This window comes from Takifugu flavidus, chromosome 18, assembly GCF_003711565.1.
Source record: "Takifugu flavidus isolate HTHZ2018 chromosome 18, ASM371156v2, whole genome shotgun sequence".
In the NCBI taxonomy this organism is placed as follows: domain Eukaryota; kingdom Metazoa; phylum Chordata; class Actinopteri; order Tetraodontiformes; family Tetraodontidae; genus Takifugu; species Takifugu flavidus.
In genome coordinates this window covers 1,199,767-1,219,917 of record NC_079537.1, presented here as the reverse complement: position 1 = coordinate 1,219,917, position 20,151 = coordinate 1,199,767, and the positions used below count along the sequence as shown (strand labels likewise).

At 41.2% G+C, this 20,151-nt stretch overlaps 2 protein-coding genes and 1 long non-coding RNA gene across 12 annotated transcripts in view; 2 read left to right on the top strand and 1 right to left on the bottom strand.

Moving 5' to 3' along the window:
• The window catches only part of syt5a (synaptotagmin Va), a 7,906-nt gene extending 1,347 nt beyond the window's left edge, over positions 1-6,559 (top strand). The window contains 10 exon segments of the mRNA XM_057015044.1: positions 2,866-3,032; positions 3,618-3,632; positions 3,972-4,131; positions 4,133-4,163; positions 4,489-4,575; positions 4,813-4,980; positions 5,066-5,233; positions 5,349-5,466; positions 5,554-5,687; positions 5,842-6,559. Coding sequence (XP_056871024.1) covers positions 2,873-3,032; positions 3,618-3,632; positions 3,972-4,131; positions 4,133-4,163; positions 4,489-4,575; positions 4,813-4,980; positions 5,066-5,233; positions 5,349-5,466; positions 5,554-5,687; positions 5,842-6,051 — 1,251 coding nt within the window. The 5' untranslated portion in view covers positions 2,866-2,872 and the 3' untranslated portion in view covers positions 6,052-6,559.
• The window catches only part of LOC130515063 (uncharacterized), a 25,091-nt gene extending 14,730 nt beyond the window's left edge, over positions 1-10,361 (top strand). Inside the window, exon 2 of the long non-coding RNA XR_008947127.1 lies at positions 9,941-10,361. This is a non-coding gene — a long non-coding RNA (uncharacterized LOC130515063). The remainder of the gene's footprint in view (positions 1-9,940) is intronic.
• tnnt1 (troponin T type 1 (skeletal, slow)) lies at positions 7,957-20,151 on the bottom strand. Of its 10 annotated transcripts, none has more exons than XM_057015052.1 (14): positions 17,471-20,151; positions 13,323-13,350; positions 13,203-13,216; positions 13,044-13,100; positions 12,720-12,740; positions 12,331-12,352; positions 12,177-12,237; positions 11,783-11,899; positions 10,455-10,532; positions 9,354-9,467; positions 9,158-9,267; positions 8,492-8,582; positions 8,220-8,260; positions 7,957-8,143 (listed from the first exon to the last, which is right to left on the bottom strand). In XM_057015052.1, exons 2-14 carry the CDS (start codon positions 13,346-13,348, stop codon positions 8,098-8,100), a joined length of 798 nt encoding a protein of 265 aa, XP_056871032.1. In that variant the 5' UTR covers positions 13,349-13,350; positions 17,471-20,151; the 3' UTR covers positions 7,957-8,097. The 10 variants fall into 10 exon arrangements, with proteins under 10 accessions (XP_056871032.1, XP_056871034.1, XP_056871033.1 ...); XM_057015054.1 differs by having other exon boundaries at positions 12,331-12,349; XM_057015053.1 differs by lacking the exon at positions 17,471-20,151 and adding an exon at positions 13,776-16,140.

The window sequence follows — 20,151 nt, the reverse complement described above, 5'->3', positions numbered from 1 at the left end:
ATATAGCGTCTTATACAATCAAAATTGTTTCAAGGCGCTTTCCAGAATCCAAGGGCCTGACCCCAGACAAGCAACAGTGGCAAGGAAAAACTCCCCTTTAACAGGAAGAAACCTTGAGCAGGACCAGGCTCATGTAGGGGGACCCTCCTGCTGATGGTCGGCTGGGTAGAGAGAGGAGAGGAGAGGAGAGGAGAGGAGAGGAGCGGAGAGGAGAGGAGAGGCACAGAGCACAGAAACACATACAAAAATACACTATTTATGCAAGCCGCCGGCCGAGTGGGTCAGTGGGGCCGGAGGTCATCATGCAGCTCTGAAGGCGGCAATACCTGTAAATGAATACAGAAGGGGAGGGGGGGCGGGGAAGCAGAAAAACTACACAAGAATCACAATCTGATCCACAAATGTCTTACACAAGCAACAAAACATTAATTTCCAACCATTTTCTGCTACATTGCGCCCAGTTTGGGTTGCTGCTAAACTACGGAATTTAACATTGCAGAACTATATTTTCTTGATTCTACAGCCCAGCAGCAGCAAACTGAGTTTTAAACTAAAACTGTGGGTAAAGGTGGTCTCACCAGTGGCTGCAAAAACACCCAAAACATGTTTAATAATGTTTTGTTCATATTTTAAAACTATTAAAACTGCTGCCATAGTTGCTGATATTCTCAGCGGTCTTTAAATAGGGGTTAAATGTTTAAAATACATCAGACTTTGGATTTATGTCAAAAAAGTATGTCTAAACATTAAAACGAATCAGGGTTGTAAACTTGCAGAGCAGACTTGTTTGCACTCTCTGCTAAATGCTTAGTTGTTATTAGGAAGTTTTTCATTCATTCATTAGAATTCATGACAGCAAATGAAAGCTAATGGGTTTGTCAGATTTGTCATGAAACTGATGACATCACTTCTACCTCTTTTTTTTTTTACTGTGATCATGTAATATCTGTTTTCTCTTATTATTGAATTTACTTTTTTATTGTATTCATGGGTCCGTATGGCTTTTCACAGCAACAGATAACCAGGTGGTGTGTATTGTTTTAAAATAATCTATTTATAATTCTTAATTATCTAAACCAGGGCCATGGGACTTCTCTTATTTTGTTTGAACAAGTCTCCCCCCAAATTTGTCTTTATTTTTACGAGACTGTTACAGAATCACATGCTTTGACCTTTTTCCAGTATTGTCCCTGGGGTTTGTTATGCAGAGCTGGTAATCGTCATATTGGTGTTAGAAACGCACTGTCATGCTTTGCCAAACTGGTTGAGGTGAGAATGATTGTCATCTGAGTGACCTTGACAATGACGCAGGGTTGCTCAAACTGCTGTTTATGCATAAACGTCAAAGATTTCCTTGGGGGCCATACTTGGTTGATCACTCTAAAATGTATCTTATTTTAGTTGCGAAGGAGTTCTTTATAGACAAAGCTCATACTGCCTCACACACACATACACACACACGCACGCACGCACGCACACTCACACGCACACACACACACACACCTTCATATAATCCTCTGTTTATACAATCAGACATAAGAAGTTGATCTTTGTCAATATGGGGTGTTTAGATTTGTGCCTGTCTTTATTTCAGCTGTCAGGGGGTCCTGATAAATGACAGAATCTGGGAGGGGGGTGCCAGATGATGCCAGGGATGGGTGGAGAAAGGGGAGGAGACCTTGAGAGACAAACTGTCCTTAATTTGTTTAATCCCAGGGATTTAAGGATTACCTTTGGCAATTAATCCTATTACATAGCGCTATGAGAGAGGGGTGTCTGCTGTGGGCGGGGCCTACACTTGGGAGACAACTACCTCTCCAAGTGGGTCGAACTGGGGGATCTCATTTGCTACATTAAATTACTTTTGCAATTTAGCTGATTAAAGGATAAAAGTCAGTCAGTGAGTCAAATGTTTAGTGTTATAATAACATGTTTTTCCTGGTCTGACAAAACAGTAGATACGTCTAAAGTAACATATGTTTGTATTCTCCACCAGCAAGAAATAACTAATAAAAGAAATAACTAATTTTAAAAAATGGTGATAAAACATTCTTTTGTGTGTAAAAGAAACACAAATGACCTTAAATTTGGTGTTGAGGTCAAACTTGTGATCTACCTTTTAGTGCATCCAGATCTAATATGTCCAGCTTTAAATGTTGGTATAAAACAGCTGCTCAGGGTTGGCTTGTTTTGAAATAAAAACCCATGAACTGGATTTGGCATCAGTAGTTATGACGAATTCAAATGTTGTGCACTGATTCAGTCAATTTGTTCTGCAAGCAAGGCTGCACAAAACATGTTACAACACTTTAATATTGAGAATAAATAAGTTCAGCAACATTTAACTGTAAATGTAAGAAAGAAGAGAGCTTTTAAAGCATAAGGCATGCTCAAGGTTTCTTCCTGTTAAAGGGGAGTTTTTCCTTGCCACTGTTGCTTGTCTGGGGTTAGGCCCTGGGATTCTGGAAAGCGCCTTGAAACAATTTTGATTGTAAAAGACACTATATAAATAAAGCTTGATTGATTGATTGATTGATTGATTGATTGATTGATTGATTGATTGATTGATTGATTGATTGATTGATTGATTTATGCTTTCATGAAGCCTGAATTAATATAAACTAAAAAACCATCTTTTGGTTTTAAATTAGATTTCCATAGATATGAAGCTGAAGGGTAAACAAGCAGGCGAGTGAAATGAGTGAGATGAGGATTAAAAGATTTCAGTCAGGTGAAAGGTCAATCAGGATCAAGTCGGAAAGGGCGCATCTGCTTAGAGTCCGTGTGTCTGTCCTGACAGGTGGGTGTGCTGTGTCGAGCGTGAGGTCTCGCGTTCGTCATCTCTTTCTCCACCGGCTTCATTAGGGAAGCGATGCGACTGGTCAGCGCAGCAGGGGCGCGGCTCCGCAGGGCGGCCGAGGAGAAGGAGAAAGAGAGGGAGCCCCCGCCTCCGCAGCCCCCCTCGCACCACTCCAACCATCAATTCACCAGCATGAAAAACAAGTTCTTCAATGAGCTTACGCATCTGCCAAGTGAGGCCAGACACACAACCCACACACACATGAGGATGTTCCCCTTTGTTACAAATAAAAAGAGTTAAATTATGTTTGATGGGTGGAAAAACTCCAAGACCAACATTCAGAAGATCTTATGGAGTTAGCATATCTACAGACAAATAAATAAATTAGGAAAAGGTTCAGATGTTTTGAAAGCATGACACAAGCTATCTGTGGATTTGGGAATGAATGTTGTTAAATAGAAGGGTAATTGGGCATTGGCATTCTGGTGACCGATTAGTAACAATGGGACTGTGACATTTTACAGCAACTAAGTGGTGGAATTTAAAAAGAGCCCTTCCCAGTAGGGTTTCATCTAAAACAATGTGTGATTTAACCCATAAATATAAACAAATCATGTGAGAAATTTCATCAAACCAAAAGGAGTCACTTCAGGATATCCTGTATGTGCATTCCACATGGTAACAAAGTAGTAATGAACATATTGCTGTCTCTGTGTACCATCGTTTAAATTTCTCACCATCTCATTGCATTTAAATTCACATGTTTCATTTGTCCCCTCATTCTGTCATGTGACCACCGTGTGTTCAACCCTTCAAGACCATAAACTCAACTGTAAGTCCGTCTCTTCTCTTCTGCTGTACCTGTCAAAGCGACTCTCCACATGTGAAACTCACACATTCTTTTCTAAATCTAACGGAGAAGATGAGCAAATCCTTCTGCCGTAAACTACTAGAAAAGCGCTTCATGTTAGCTGTTCATGGTGCTCTGCCTTCTGCCACCCCTGGCTATTCTGCTGCTTTGTGTCATTTGTGCCATGCTCAGTCCCATCATCGGTGTACGTCAGAGCTCACTTTGATGTTTTCAACAGAACATACTTAGAAACACTGTTTGATTACAGAACTGCGACCAGTCCAGCGACTTTAAAACCTGTTTGCCTTTCTCCATCCCCAGTGCCAATGTGGGCTATAGGAGCCATTGTGGTTGTGGTCCTGGCCCTTGTGTGCTGTATGGTATTTTGTATCTACAAGAAATGCTTCAACAAGGGCAAGAAGCCCAAGAAAGTACGCGAGAGGAAAGGAGGACGGGGCCGAAGGAAGAAGGACAAGGAAGGATGGAGAAGAAGGAGGGGAAGGAGAGAAGAAGGTGAGGAGAGATGAGGTGGACACTGGATCCTCTGTCTTCCAGAAGTGTTCCTGGATCATTTTAATTGTATCACAGCAGAGTTCAGAGTAACTTGCTACACCTCAGCACACGCCTCAGGTCATAATGGCTTACAGGACTAAAATGTGAGGAAACACTTGCTAAAATTCCTAAAGAAATCTTACTTCTAGCATCTAGGAAATAAACTACATTGACAAATACCTATCCGAGGGAAGGTCACCCACAAGGTCATAGGTCACATTTTCTGACCAGTGAATAAATAATAACAATTGATTAGTACTGATTGACTGGACTGTCTGTCTTCCAGGAGGGAGAAGAAGGAAAGGAAGAAGAAGAAAAGGAGTTCTTTGGTAAACTGGAATACACGCTGGACTATAACTTTACTGACAACCAGGTAGACACATACACACGAATCACTCAATTCTTCAAAACAATGACAATAATAACTAGAAAAAAGCACACTGAGAGCGTAGCTCCCTGCCCATTGGCCCATTACAATTGAGGAAAATTTGGGTTAATTTGTTCAGAACCGACCAAATGCCTGCCCTCACATCACCAGATGACGTGTCAAGGTGACACTAGGTGACGCCTTTTCAGGAACAGTGACGCTAATCTCTCCGTTCTTTTCCAGCTGATAGTTGGGATCCTCCAGGCTCAGGACCTTGCAGCCATGGACATGGGGGGCACCTCAGACCCCTATGTCAAAGTTTACATGTTACCTGACAAGAAGAAGAAGTTTGAAACCAAAGTCCAGCGCAAGAATCTCTGCCCTGTCTTCAACGAGACCTTCACATTTAAGGTCGGGACTTGAAAAACAGATGAGATTGTTCCCATTTCCACCAAATGTCTGATTATGACATTGACACTTGTGTTTAACTCTCCAGATCCCATATAGCGACCTAGGAGGTCAAACCCTGGTGTTGCAGGTGTTCGATTTTGACCGTTTTGGCAAACATGACCTTATTGGGGAGATCAAAATCCCCATGAACACTATCGATCTTGGACAACCGATACATGAATGGAAGGATCTTGCTGGAGGAGAGAAAGAAGAGGTACATTTATTTTATCTCTCAATTAAATAATTAATATAATACTTGTGACTAGTATTTACTGTGTCATCCAAAGCATGGTGCAACAATGCAAACTAAAACATTGTATCTTTGGCAGCAAGAGAAGTTGGGGGATATCTGTATTTCCCTTCGTTACGTCCCCACGGCTGGTAAACTCACAGTTAATATCATGGAAGCCAAGAATCTGAAGAAAATGGATGTAGGAGGACTATCAGGTCAGACTGTGTAGAAACAGATGTCAATTAATGTTTTCCAGTTCTGTATCCTCCTATCTGATACCGGAACTTATTCTTCTACCTCAGATCCTTTTGTCAAAGTGGTGCTGCAGCACAATGGAAAGAGGCTGAAGAAGAAGAAGACTTCAGTCAAACAAAACACTTTGAATCCTTACTTCAATGAGAGTTTCAGTTTTGAGATTCCCTTCTCCCAGATCCAGGTTTGTTCTCTTCTTAGTGGAATTTCTTACTTTTCTGGTCATTACAACATCCACAGTACTTTATATCGCTTCTACTTTTCATGAAAAGTTCAATCAAATTTAAACATATAGTCTAGTTGATCTAATCCTGTTCTTTCCTGCTGTCCTCACACAGAAAGTTCAGGTGCTAATTACAGTGTATGATTACGACAAGTTGGGAAGCAATGACCCTATCGGCAAGTGCTGGATTGGGTATGGTGCCAGCGGTGTTGGGCTACGCCACTGGTCGGACATGTTGGCCAATCCCAGGCGTCCGGTTGCCCAGTGGCACACGTTGCAGCCAGAGGAGGAGGTAGACGCTGCCCTGAAGGCTCCTATACGTTAAAAAGATGCACACCTACACACCGACCATCATCTGCATGGAAGGGTTATACTTTGTTTTCAAACACAGTCTACTATAAGTTTAAGTAATTTCATTTATATCCATTTGTCGCTGCATTTTCTTGGACTCTAGATACTTTACAGAATGATCATATACCATAATGAATTCATGTTTAATAATATCTTTTTTGCATACATGACCTTATTGTTCTTTATGTCTTTAGTCCACTTCCAGTTGATGGATTTGGAAATTGTTGTGTAAAAAAATTAGTCGTTTCTCTTGCTGAAGCATCTTTTATGTGTCTTTGTGTCCTCCAGACAATCTCAACTGTATCTCAACTTTTAATGTCAAGTGTCTTGTATTGTACGATTGAATATTGGTTTGCTTCAGAGTTGGTTATGATTTTCAACATTTATTCTGTGTAAATGAATAGTTAAATGACTAAAATACTTGAAAATGGTTCAGCAAATTTTAATAAACACAGTTTTGTCTTCCTCTCTGATACACACCATTTGAACTGCGTAATGATTTTAATTGAAGATTCATTCATGTGGACATTTGCATTAGTAACACAGCTGTATCACTAATCTGAGAAGATTTTCCAAAATTCCCTTCTCACGTTCCAAAGGGGTGTGTGTGTGTGTGTGTGTGTGTGTGTGTGTGTGTATGTGTGTGTGTGTGTGTGTGTGTGTGTGTGTGTGATGCAATACAGTGAGCAGAAGCCTGGATTAACAGAATATCCACGCTGGTCCTTGTCTCACGCAGTGAGCCAAACATGTGAGATAGGAATTAAAGGAGGGGGGGGGGGGGGCAGGGTTCTTCTACAGATAGCACTGACATCATCCGTTAGGGAAGTTGGTAGTCATTAGTGGTGTCCTAACAGAGTGGAAGCAATTGGGAATGATAGCTGCTCAGCCATGAAATGGAAAGCCACGTAAGGTCACAGACCAGGGTCAACAGATGCTGAGGAGCATAGCAAGTAGAGGTCAACAGCGTTCAGGAAGAGAGCTTAATGAAATTCCATATAGCAGCTGCATCAATGCTGTACATCACCAAGTGCAATACAGAGCATTGGCTGCAGAGGTGTGAAGCACGCCTCCGCTGGACTCCAGCCACTAATGCTGCCAAAATGTGTATTTGTTGCTACCCTGATTGGTGGAACAAGGTCATTGTTGGAAGGGGGTGATGATGTGGAGTTGTTATTCAGGAACTGAGATTGGTGCCTTAGTGAAAGGAGCTTTTAATGCTTCAATGTACTAGGGAAACTTGGACAATTTCATGCCCCTAACTTTGTAGGAACAGCTTGTGATGGTCCCTTCCTGTTCCAACCTGACTGCACATTAGTGCACAAGCAAAGGAAGAACTTTGGGATGGATTTGGAGGGGAACAGGCCTTGTCGTCCGACATCGGGGTCTGACCTCACAAATGTGTTACAGGATGAGCGGTCGAAAATTCTCATGAAAGCCTTCCTAGAAGATTTCTCAACTCTGAGTTCTCTGAACTTTTCATGATAGATAAACAACAGATGATATATTTTATTAACACTATCAATAAATGATGTTTAAAAACCCACTCAGACTCACTAGATTTTGTTTTTAATGATCAACGTCTCATCTTCTTAACTGTTTTATCCCTTTCGGGGTTATGGGGAGGTTCCACCCCTGGGTTAGCTGCCAGTTCATCACAGTGCCCCCCTATAGGAGCATTTATGGGTTCGGTACCTTGCTTAAGGGTACCTGTGCAGTGCTCTGAAGGTGTTCTGGCACCTTCCCCTACTACCAGAACACCGTCCATGTTTTGTCCACACTGAGGTTTGAACCCTGAACCCTCCTCTTCACAGACTGAGCTGCCACCGCCGTATAATAGATTTCTTTAACGCTTTAAAATAAATTATGTTTAGAAATCCACTCAGACCAACTACATTTTGTTTTTAATGATCAATGTTTCATATTATTAATACAGCTTCAACATCAAGTGAAGCAAAATGTTTAATTACTCCAATTTCCCCCCAAAGGTGTCTGCATATTTTTTCCTCCCATTTTTCGCAGTTTACTTCCAGCGACCGCCCACCTTCCCTTTGCCGTGGCCCTTTTTACTGCAGGAAGAAAAGGGGGAAGTATGAAATATTGTTGAACTATTCAACTGTACTCAATAAAAAATGAAATACTCACAATTTCTGAGCATGTTGGATTCTGTTCAACAGTACGGTGATCTGCAGATGTGCAGAGGTTGGTTAAGGCAGGGATCAGAAATTAAGAGTCACAAAAAGCTGGTTTCTAGATTGCCAGTCTAGATATGTAAAGAAATATGATTTTCTTCCTCCTACATGAACATACTAATAATGCAGAAGTTGACTGGTTGCAGTTCACTTCCTCCATGATTCCATCAGTGATTAATGTGATAACGTGTTGTGTAAACTATAACCACAGATTTATTTCTGTACCTCATATTTCTGGTGTTTCATGTGCTCCATGAAATCGAATTTCTCTGACTCCAGCTCGTAGATCCTGTTCCACATATCCTGAGCCCGTTGTCTTTGAAATGCAAATGCAACAAAAGGTTTAAGTTTTCAAGCTCTTTAAACCAGGAACTATGACAGTGAGAACAAATTACTAATGTCATCAGTTGGCACCGTACATGTGGCATGTGTCAACATGATTTATTGCATTGGAATCCAAACTAGTTTACCAAAACACAGCTATGAAAAAAGTGGAGTTTCTTTAAATTATTTTTATTTGTTGTTGTTGTTGCCATAGCAGCATTGTTCTCATTTCCAGCAGGTGGCGCAATGAATATAAGCAAATGTTAGCCTGCACATCTTCACAGCTGTGGCGGAAGATGTGCAACTTGAAATTCTTCATCTGCTTAGAAACTAACATGCATCTGAGGCCAAATTTACAAGAGAGGGGGTGCCAAAGAGAAAGAGAATCACCAACAAATGTATTAATTTCAGCTATATTCATATTATATATTTATTTATTCCTTTACTTGCTATTTAAAAGATCCATTTATTTTTGTTCGTATATTTCACTGACTTAATACCTGTAGATTTCAGATGCCCCTCACTCTAAACTAGCTAGTTTTGTCAAGCTAACACAAGAAAAGTCACCTGAGTCCATCCTCCCTTAAGTTGTCAATGGCGAGCGGCTGGCGTCTCTCTGCCAGAGTCTTCTTCTTGATCTCTCTGCCTGTAAATCGTTTACCCTTCCTTGTCTCAGCCTAGATCATGACAGACAGTGCATGGTCATCTTCATCATCATCAGCACCATCAGCAGCAGCATCTTCTTCTTTTTTGGCAGTCTAACCTTGGCCAGGAAGCCTCCAAAGTTCGCGCCCATGCCAGAGAGAACTTTCTTCTTCTTGGCCTCATCGTCAGCCTTTTTCTTGGCTTCTTCTTCTTCTTTTCTCTGACGTTCCTCCTGTGGGATTGAAGGCACAACAGCTGTGAGAAAGTAATAGAACACAAAATCTTAAATTATTTTTTTGTCTCATGACCTCTGGATGCCCACATTGAGATAATCCACATCCGGTTATTTGCACTGCTTTCCATATTTTGCACATTTTTACCATACTTTATCATTATTGTATAGTCAAAACATACACATAGTTAAAAACTGCATAAATAACCTCTATTGATCCTGTAGGAAATTCAGCACCATAGTTACAGCCTGTATATATATATTTATCTTGGTTGCAATGACTTTTATATACCCTTTACATATCTGTGAACTCTGTAAATACAAACATATAGATTGATACCATAAACATATATTATTGTGTGTATATATTGTATATACCCCATCACAGTTTTATTTGCTACTTAAGCACTTCTGGTTAGATGCTAACTGCATTTCGTTGCCTTGTACTTGTGACATGTGTAATGACAATAAAGTTGAATCTGTCAGGTTCCCAGTTTCTGGGAACTCTTTTGCAGGGTGTCTCCTGCGGGGGGCGTGGTGGAGCCATGCCTCAGCCACAGGTGGTGCCGGGGACTGGTGCACCTGCAGACTATCGTAATCAAGCCACCTATTTATGGACTGTTCTCACGGTTGGCCAGCGTTGGCGTGTTTTGTCGTTTTCGGAAAACCCCGGCTATACCCTCCTGGACTTTTGTGAGACTGTTTCCTTCGTGGATAACTTTTGAACCCGTTATCGGATTATTGTTTTTTCTTAATCCTTCATGGACTGCTTTCGGCCCCGTTCGGGATTTTTTGTCGTAAATTTACATTCCCTGTTTTGATTAAGCACCGAGTCGTGGTCTCCACGCCTCTTTTTGAGTTCTATAAACTTTAATAAAGCTTCTCGGAACGATACGCCACTGTGTCCTGCCTGCTTTCGGGTCCTGATACAACCACTCCTAACAGAATCTAATCTAATATAATATATCAATATGGCTGTTTGCTTACCGCGATCCTGTTTTGTCTGTCCTTCTCCTTTTCTGTTCGGACCCTCTGGATCTCGGCTCTCTCTGCGCGTCGACGCTCCTGAAAGATCATGGCACCACAAAGCATTAAGAAACCTCTTGATTACAAGCTCTAATGTGGTGAATCTACTCCTCAGTCTGGGTCTAAACTAAAATGCAGGGTTCTTCCTTGACCATTCTCTATCCTGCCAGACACGGCTGAAAATACGACGCTTGCACAGTTCCCAGACTTCATTTTCATGTGTGGGCCAGTGACTTTGAGTTATAATAAAGACAATGTATTTCTATTACCCTTATTATTGGGTAATACGGTGCTGCGAATATGGTTAAACTGCTCACAGTACATCATGATTGACCAACAAATCCTCCCACCAGTGCAGCCACATAAGTTACATGGAATGAATCACTTGTTCCAGCCATCTAATATAACCCACAGGGACCTTTCCTTCATTTGCAAGTGGCTAAATTAGGTTTAAAGTTAGTGGACAGACATTACCATGTTTCCAAGAACAAGAATGGGTGTTTCTGAAGTGTATGGAACCTGATGGGTGAGGGTTGTAAGAGAAATTATGTTTACTTTAGCATAGATCATTTAAACCAGTAAGGTCAAGCAAGTTCATTTGATGCTTGTGCAGGTGCACGAGGTGTCACGAATTGTAGAACAAAGACTCCTTAGGGACCAGCTCCCTGTCCAGGTACAGTACTCCATCGCTACTTTTAAGATTAGGCTTAAAACCTTCTTCTTTGAAAAAGGTTATTGTCACTAATTCTGTAGTTCCAGTTACTATCATAGACAGACAAATTATCATACTTAGGGGGTCGTCTAATCATTAGGTCACATCTTAGCTATGTCCGGAAACATGATCATCTGACAGGCCTCTGTCGCCCCACTGGGTCATGGTTTCCTCTCCTCTCCTCTCCTCTCCTCTCCTCTCCTCTCCTCTCCTCTCCTCTCCTCTCCTCTCCTCTCCTCTCTTCTCTCTCTACCCAGCCAGCCATCAGCAGGAAGGTCCCCCTACATGAGCCTGGTCCTGCTCAAGGTTTCTTCCTGTTAAAGGGAAGTTTTTCCTTGCCACTGTTGCTTGTTGGGGGTCAGGCCCTGGGATTCTGGAAAGCTTTGTGTTAACTGAAGAAAATCCTCGACAGGGTGGGCATGTGGGAACATCTTTCTGGGCTGAAACCACTTTGCTTGCAACATTATAGTTATTTCAGGTAAACAGAGTTTGCATCTTCTAAAATAAATCAAGAGTCACTTTTGCTTACAAATTAAAGTAGCAGCTAATACATATAGCATCATCAAAGCAAACTTACAATTCGTTCCTTAAGGCTGATGAGTTCCTCCTCGTCTTTCTTCCGCTGATCAAAGTGGACATCTATCAGTGTTTGAAGCTCTAGTAAGTCTTTTTCCATACGTTTCCTGTGAATGTCCTGAAAATTCAAACATGGTACTGTACTTAGGTAAGAGAATACACATCGGGGATTTAAGTATTTCAGTCCCCTAAAACCCAAATTAAATCTTAGATAAATTTGAGCCGTCAATCAACACAATGCAAGAAACTAATCAGAAAAACAAGCACTTGAATATTGACAGAAATATTTCGGGGCAAAAAAAACCTGGCTGTGTTTTGAACATGAATGTCAGCCAATGTTACTGTATATTTAATGACCTAGAAAAGGGTTAATAAGGAGCAATCTGACATCTTACGTCAAAATCCACCCTCTCCCCCTCAGGGATCTTTGGTGGGGCAAGTTGAGGCACCATGGGTCTAAAAAGGAATTATTCAATCAAAGTATTTACAAGATTGTATTTGAAAATCTCCTTGGAGATTAACATAACAACAAAGCTGTCAAGAACATACTTGGGTTTGGGCCGCTCTTCTTCTGGTAATAGGATAGAAAAAGATGAGGGGAATAGAAAAATCATGTTAGTTTATTGTAAACCTCACTAAAATGAAATAGCAACTATGAAATGTTTATTTTGTGAGAAGGACTGGAAGCACAGCAAGTAGGGGCCCGCAAAGTAAAAGAAAAGCATCACAAGAGTATGTTTTTTGTAAGTTAGAACTAACAAAAAAGCACAGGTGACCAAGTTACTGCATTATATACGTAGTTTGTTTACGTTGTCCACTGAAATTTGGAATATTACTGTTAAAACATTCAATGGAGGAGAAAATTGGTGTAAAATAAAGGCAGGAGTAAGTTGGTGAGCTAACGGGGTACAATGGCTCAGCACACCAAGATATCTCACCTTCTCCCATGGCTTCATTATCTGATGGATTGAGCAGCCAAATATTTACAGAATTAAATATGGCAACGAAAATAAACAAACAAAACAACAAGCATAAAAATATATATTGATGCTAATGATCAGAGGAGGCCATTTCCAAAAGTCTAAAAAAGCAGCACGTCTGTTTTAAGTCCTAAACCCTGAAAGCTGAAGTTGATTTGCAGAGTGCACGCAGTCATGACACATGAACAGATGCAGCAGCATCTTCAGCCAGCCAACAAAGTCCTCGCTTCTGTCTCATTTTGGGGTCATGAACAAGTAGGGCCACAGTGTCCTTCAACCCACCTCCACCATACTCCTCCTCCACTTCCTGCTCAGCCTCCTCTTCCTCCTGCTCCTCCTCTGAGAGGAAAAAAAACAAGTTACAACAGTTACAGATGAACGTGTCCAGAGCTCTGAATTACCAGAAACTCTTCACTGTGCCTGGACAAAACGGGAACCTACCCTCGGCCTGCTCGCTGGAGACATGGTGGGGAGAAAAGGTTAAAATTAAAGAAAAAAAATTAAAAGTTAAAATCAAACTTGAAGCATTTGTAGTGAAATATTTGATGGATATTTACTCACTCGTATTCCTCTTCTATGTCTGACATGGCTGGAATAAAGATAAGCCATCCAACAATGAATGACAAAAAGATGAATGATCTTTTGTAACAAATAACTCCAATTAGTAACAAATTAGGTAATCTGAGAACAATTCCAAAGCAGGACATTCAAAGTCCTAAAGCCCTGAACTTAGATGGAAACACTGAAAACTAAATGAAATGGAGTTCTTAACAAGAAAAGTCTTTCATTTGATCAAGTTTTATTTTATTTTAATTTTATTTTTACACTGTATCTTAAAGTCATGGTGATGTCTGACGGCTCCATCAAATCTATGAGAATATCTTAACCTAATTAACTGTTTTAAAGGGCTATGGCAACACCACTGTAAACAACATTGTAAGAGCCACGTAGGTAAGAAACAGTCGTGCCGTGACTTTTACTCATTTTGATGAAGCCCAAATTAGTCATAGTTACATTGTTTTGATGATTATGATATTGTTAGCACTTGACCAGGACACAACGATGGGCTTGATGGATAGACAGGTGGTTGTTTGGATGGATGGATAGATGGTTGGTTGGATAGATGGTTGGATGGATCGACGGATGGATGACGTCGTTAGACTGCTTATAGGGTGCTCTGCTGACTGATGATCTCAGGGCCCCAGCCCCTCTGGCTTCTGATATAGAGAAAGAACAGATGTGCTTTACATTAAAGACTCTTTTTTTGTTGTTGTTGTTGTTCGGTTGTGTCTTAATTTAAACAAAGTTTAAAAAACCAAAATAACAACAGATGTGCAGATGTACATTGGGGTACAAAGAGATATATTGAGGGAGTTGGATCTTATAGTAGTACATACCCTGCAGAAGAACATGTTCATCGATACTGTAGAAACACTGTCGAGCAATGTTCTAGCATCCATGGCATCTAATTGGGATTCTAGTTTTTACTATCTTACTACTGAATGTACACATCTTCAATATTTGTCCACATATGTGACGGGGACTGTTGGGTGAAGGTTCACAGTGTCTCTCGGTCACATGTCTTGTCTTGGCTGTGTGTTTAAAGCCACTGTCTTGTTAGAGGGTGAACCTTCAGCCCAGGCTGATCTGCTCTGTGTAAGCTTTTATAGATCTCTGTGCTTTGCTCCATTCGTCCTCCTCGCAACACAGTCTCTGTCCCAGCCAAAGAAAAACAGAGGGGAATTAATGGCGTGAGAGGAGTCTGTTTTCCTCCAACACTTTGAATTAAGTCCAGGAAATTCAGTCCTGTTCACACAGAGCGTTGTCTGTTGTAGTCTGACAGGCCTAACTGCTTGACTGTGGAGCTTCTGCCAGGCCAGTCCACCAACATGCTTAGTAATATAAAAAAAGGATCTGGCAATGTCCATGCAGTATTTTACAGTTTCCTTCATAATAAATTTACAAAATAGTCTGAATTCACTGTGCCATTCTGGGGTATAAAGAATAAATTGAGATACCTTAAAAAGGGTCAAAAAGGGTCAGGAATGAGGTCAAACCAGGCAGCATCGCTCAGTAACACGTGAGCACTTAATTCCTCCTGCGATTCATCACAAAGCAGACAGGAAAACGTGCACATCGGTGCGGAGAGGCACAGTGCACATGCAAATGCTTTTGGCTATAAATTGTCTCTGAGCTGCGACTCATGGCATTAGACCGCGTGAACGCTGAATGGCACAACGGACGCGCTGACATTTTCCTGGCGGGGAGGGGCTGGAATCTCAACAGGTGAGAATGTGCCAAAGGTTAAATAGAGAGGGACCAACGATAAAATTTCTCTTTGCCCCATCAATCTCTCCCTCGTTAATCCCCATTGTCCTTCCTCGTCCTGGCCACTGTAAAATTAGATTAGAAGATTTAGTGTAAAAAGTGTAAGGTGTACGACTGTTCTGATAAGCCACTTGGGATGAGTACACCTATGATCAACAGGAAAACCCGTCCTGCCCCTTTCTGTCCTCTACCTCTCTGTCTTTTGGAACCATCGATTTAATCTTGCCTCATGGAAGTTCTACAAATTCACCAATCTTTTCAGCCACAAATCAGAAACTCTGTCAGTCATTGAACTGGCCCAAAACAGCTCGGTTAAGACGGTTAAGATTGGTGCATGCAGGCCTGTCCTGGGGTACTGGGCATCAGGACATTGGCAGCAGGGATTTTCACTATGGGGTCTTGTGGTTTGGAGGGTTCTGTTCCAGCACATCCCACAAGTGCTCATTTGGACTGAGGTCTTTTACAATTGGAGCCAAGTTCAAAGCTTCAGAGTCTTAGCCATGTGTCTGAAAACATTCCAGACTGGTATCCAGGGTGTTTGTGTAATATCCGTGGACAGATAATGTGTCTCCACAGCTCAGGACAGTAGCCCGGCCATTTTCACTGGCGACTGCGTTTGAAACCAGAAGCTGCAGTGTAGCAAAAGGCAGGTTATTCTGATCTAGGGTAGGAAAAATGTGAAGGACGCTGACACAGACCACAAAGTCTGAATATTGGACACCAATAATGTGGCTCCAAGGATGCACCAGTTGGTTTCCTTAATAGGTAACTGCTTGAGGGACTTTAAAGTCTCATAACTGTTCACTGTCTCCTGGAAAGCTTTATTTAAAAAAAAGAAAAAAAAGAATCCTGCATTGTTTATTGAGGATTCAGTTGGCATCAGAAAGTTAATCCTATTTCCAAATTTTGTTTTTTGGATTTTAGAAGACTTCCTAATCTTTACAACATGGAGCTTTAACTGGGTTAATGGATAATGGTAATGTTTTATGCTATCTAGGAATGTTTTTGCTCGATCGTTTCGGCCATGATGGAAAATCTTTGTTTGGCTTCGGGATAAATATTTCAGGTAATTGCACCAGTTTGGAATAAATCAGAATTGGTCTGGTATAGTTTACCCCCCCCGGCACACATGACGCCGGGTTGGTTAGTGGACCAAAGGATTTGGGATTTGATTGAAGAGTCGAGTTGCAATGAGCTATGTGGTCAGGGGTAGGGTTAATTTTAGTCAAGGGCAATATGTGTGAAGAATGAGAGGTTATTGTTTGCTATAATTTGTTTTTACTGATTTGAATCCAAAAGCTGAGCACAGAAAGAGACAGAGTGAATTGCATTGCAGGAAAATTTGTATCACATTTGCATCCACGTGTGTGTTGTACTTGATATGTACTGTATACAATATTCTGCATTCCACTAGCAAAGTGAGGACATTTTGGCTCGTTCTCACAACTTCAATGAACTTTTTGAGGGTGTTTTAAGGTTTAGGTTAGGGGCAAAGTTGGAATGATTAGGGTTAGGGCGAGGACCTGGGTTATGCATTATGCCTATGAAAGTCCTCACAATGACAGAAGAATGAGGATGTGTGTACGTGTATGCATGTGTGTGCAAACTCGCTGTAATAACCTTGAACAGAAGACACATTCTGACTTCAGATAATGCATTCGTGTTTGCACGAAACTCCTTAACTAAAGGGGATCTTTTTGTCTTTTTTCACACACCTTCCAGTCTTTCTAGTAGCTAATCCCAAACCCTAACTTTGACTCTCACTGATAAAAGTACAACATAAAACCTTCCAGATAAATTTTAGCTTAAACATTTGTAGCATGAAACCAAACCCTTTGACCACCTCTTGTTATCCAGTAACTACACATATTGTATTTGACTCCCAATGATATCATAAAGTGTGGATTTTCATTTGAAATAAAGGTTAACAAACCAAACAAACAAACAACAAAACAACACCTTATTATAGAACATTCTGTACACAATATTGATTATGCAGAACAAGAAAGAAATGCTGATCACTCTTCATCATCACTGCCAGAGGAGGCAGTGGGCAGATGAAGTCTCTCCCAGTGGCCTTTCAAGCCCGAGTCACAAGCTCGTTGCAGGGCTCACATACGGGACAAACACCCATTCCCACTTAAGGTGAATTTACACTTGTCAATTCAGACCAAATACCTGTCTTTGACCTGCGGAGCACCTGGAGAGAGACATCTGGAGAACATGCACACTCCATGCATGGGATTAGAACTCCCATCCTCTTACTGGCAACCGTGCTAACTCCACACACTGTTGCCAGTTAGGCATTTGCAACAAATTTTAAGTTTAAAATAGTAGCTGTCTAGAAAAAGGTATAGATATAATGGAGCAGACCAACATACCAGTTGGAAGAATGGCACCCTCAGATGCTGGAGACAGACAGACAGACAGACAGATAGACAGACAGACAGACAGAATAGTGGCTATACAGTAAGAAGGGGTTTTATACAGGAGGGCGTGCCTGGCTCTGAGTGTGCTCTTTGAATGGACATGTGTGCACGTGCACTGTGATATCCGAGTATACAAGAATAACCGTTGACAAATGTCTGTGGGAACAAATGTGCAGATGTACGTGTGTGGTCAAGGCTGGGGGCCACTGGTGGATTAAGCAGGGGCCGAAAGATGAGCACCTCCTAGGATTAGAGAGAATAGATGGGTGACTTCACTGGACAAAATGAGCGATGTCACAGGCCAGGTGTATGGGCAAGATGGTTTACTTCAATTACCATGGTTCAATGGTACATTTATGTTAATTTATTGAAATTAAACTAACAAGTCACTACAGCCATACACACTTAGAAGTTAGCGTTCTTAGAGCACAGAGGCTGTGGAGTTTCTGAGTTCTTTGGAATTCATAAATGCAGGAGAAGATTCTTGAAATCTTTATTCAAGAGGGGGGAAATTTCCAGTCATGATTTTCTTTTTTTTAAATCTCATGATAATTCTTCTCTTCCAAAATGACCTTTAATGACTTTATCATTGTGCTTATGCTCATAATTCCTACCTGCATTGATTTACGGCTTTAAAACGTTGCTGTCACTCATCTCGACTGCTCTTCGATCATGTTTGTGTCACATTATCAAAATTTACCAGCTTAAAGAATCCATGATGTGGTTTTGACCATTGAAATGAATGAGTGCGAGGTGTGTGTGCATGTGTGTGCAATAGCTTTACAACTTCAAGGGTCTTGTAAAGTTGCATGAGTGTGATGTTTAAAAAAAAATAAATCAAAGGAGCCCTCAGGTCAGGCTAGCGGGTTCCTTTTTTGTCTATAATCTAGAACGTACCACATGAAACTTCCCAGAATCCCTGAGCCTGACCCCTGAACAAGAGCGGCAAGGGAATGACAGGAAGAAACCCTGAGCAGGACCAGCCTCTTAAGAGTGAACAGCGCAAGTGCAGATTAATTTTAGTGTAATCGGAGCCTTCTGATGTTTCTAAGCCAACATTCTGTATCCTGAAAAAGGTCATGAAGTCTTATAGGGTAAGAGTACAAAGAACATGACTCTAGCTACAGTACTGCAAAGAAATCTGGGGTTGTTTTTCTCTTTTCTGGACCAATTTATCCCTTTTAGGGTCATGGGAGGATTTGGGAGTCATTCCCAGCTGCATGTGGGCAAAGGCTGGTTGCACCCCTGAATGAGTCTCCAGCTCATCGCAGGGCCCTATGTGAGTATTTGGGGGTTTGGTACCTTGCTCTGAAGTGTCCTGGAACTGCCCTCTGCTACCAGAACACCGACAAACATTTCCTACATTTCCGCACCGGGAAATGAACCGGAAGCCCTCCATTCTTAGGCCAGTGTTCAGACTGAGCTTCCTGTTGTTCTTGTTTACCTAATCAGTTACTGTAGCCAAACTCAGCAGAGTAAAGATGGTGTAAGGAAATCAAGTGTGACCCTGAAAGGTTTCCACAAGCCCCAGAAATCAAAGGCCACAATGACTGGCTCAAACCCAAGTTGTATGCATGTTAACAGTGAATATATTTTTATATGAAGTAATAATAAGGGGTAGATCTGTAAAAAGTGTTCACGTCTACCTAACATGCTTTGAATATAATAGCATGTTACATTATGCTCTATATGAATTTTGTTCTATTTCTTATTTTTATTCATTTGAATAAAAAAATAAAAAAAATCAAATAAACTACATAAATTACTCCAACTTGCAGACGAGCTTTGCAGAGAGGATTCTTCAAGTTATAAAATAGACTTGATCTTCTTGGGAAACTTCGTCAAAGATGCCAGGATAAATGACTCGGCACTTGTGACACAGCAGCTAAGACCGTTACTTGTCATGGAGCATTTGAAGGCGTTCACATTAAGACTTATAGAGTAGTACATGTCTCACACTTACATAAAAATGTAGTCCGCACTGTGGTTGCTCTGATGTTTAGTTACACTCTACAGCAATGTTTGTCTGGAAGAGTTTGTCACTCCTCCTTGTGATTTCCCAACTGACATGCACCCTTTGTTAATGTTTTACTCCTGTAATTGGTTGCTCATTATCGAGCAGAAACTGTCAGAGGCAATAAGGGACGTGAGGAGATAAAAGAGGAGTGGGGGAGGGGGAATGCCACATGTAGAGGTGTCCAGATCCTGAAATAGACAAGTGACAACTTCACTCATTCATTTCTTCCATGAAAGGGGAGATTTCCAGTTCACTGAATGAGCATCCGGACAGGGTGGGTCTTTCTGGACAGTAGGTCCCAGTTAGCTATACCTGCTAGATTATTAAGTTAAAAAGAAAACCTCATCAGATAGACCAAAAAGTAAGGGGAGGTTAATGAGAAAGTACATTTTACAGCATTAAGAGGCCATGTAAAAAAAAAATAAGTAAAAAAATATAAAGAAGGGAGCCAGCATCTTTGCTGGGGTAAAGACAAGACAGGACAGACCGGTAAGGAGAGCCAGAACTTTCCTGGGCTGACCCTTGGACTTGGAGTCGGTGGGAGATAGGACATTGGCCAGGCTGTCATTGTCTACAGAGAAGCTTTCCCACTTTTACTATGTCACCCCAACCACAG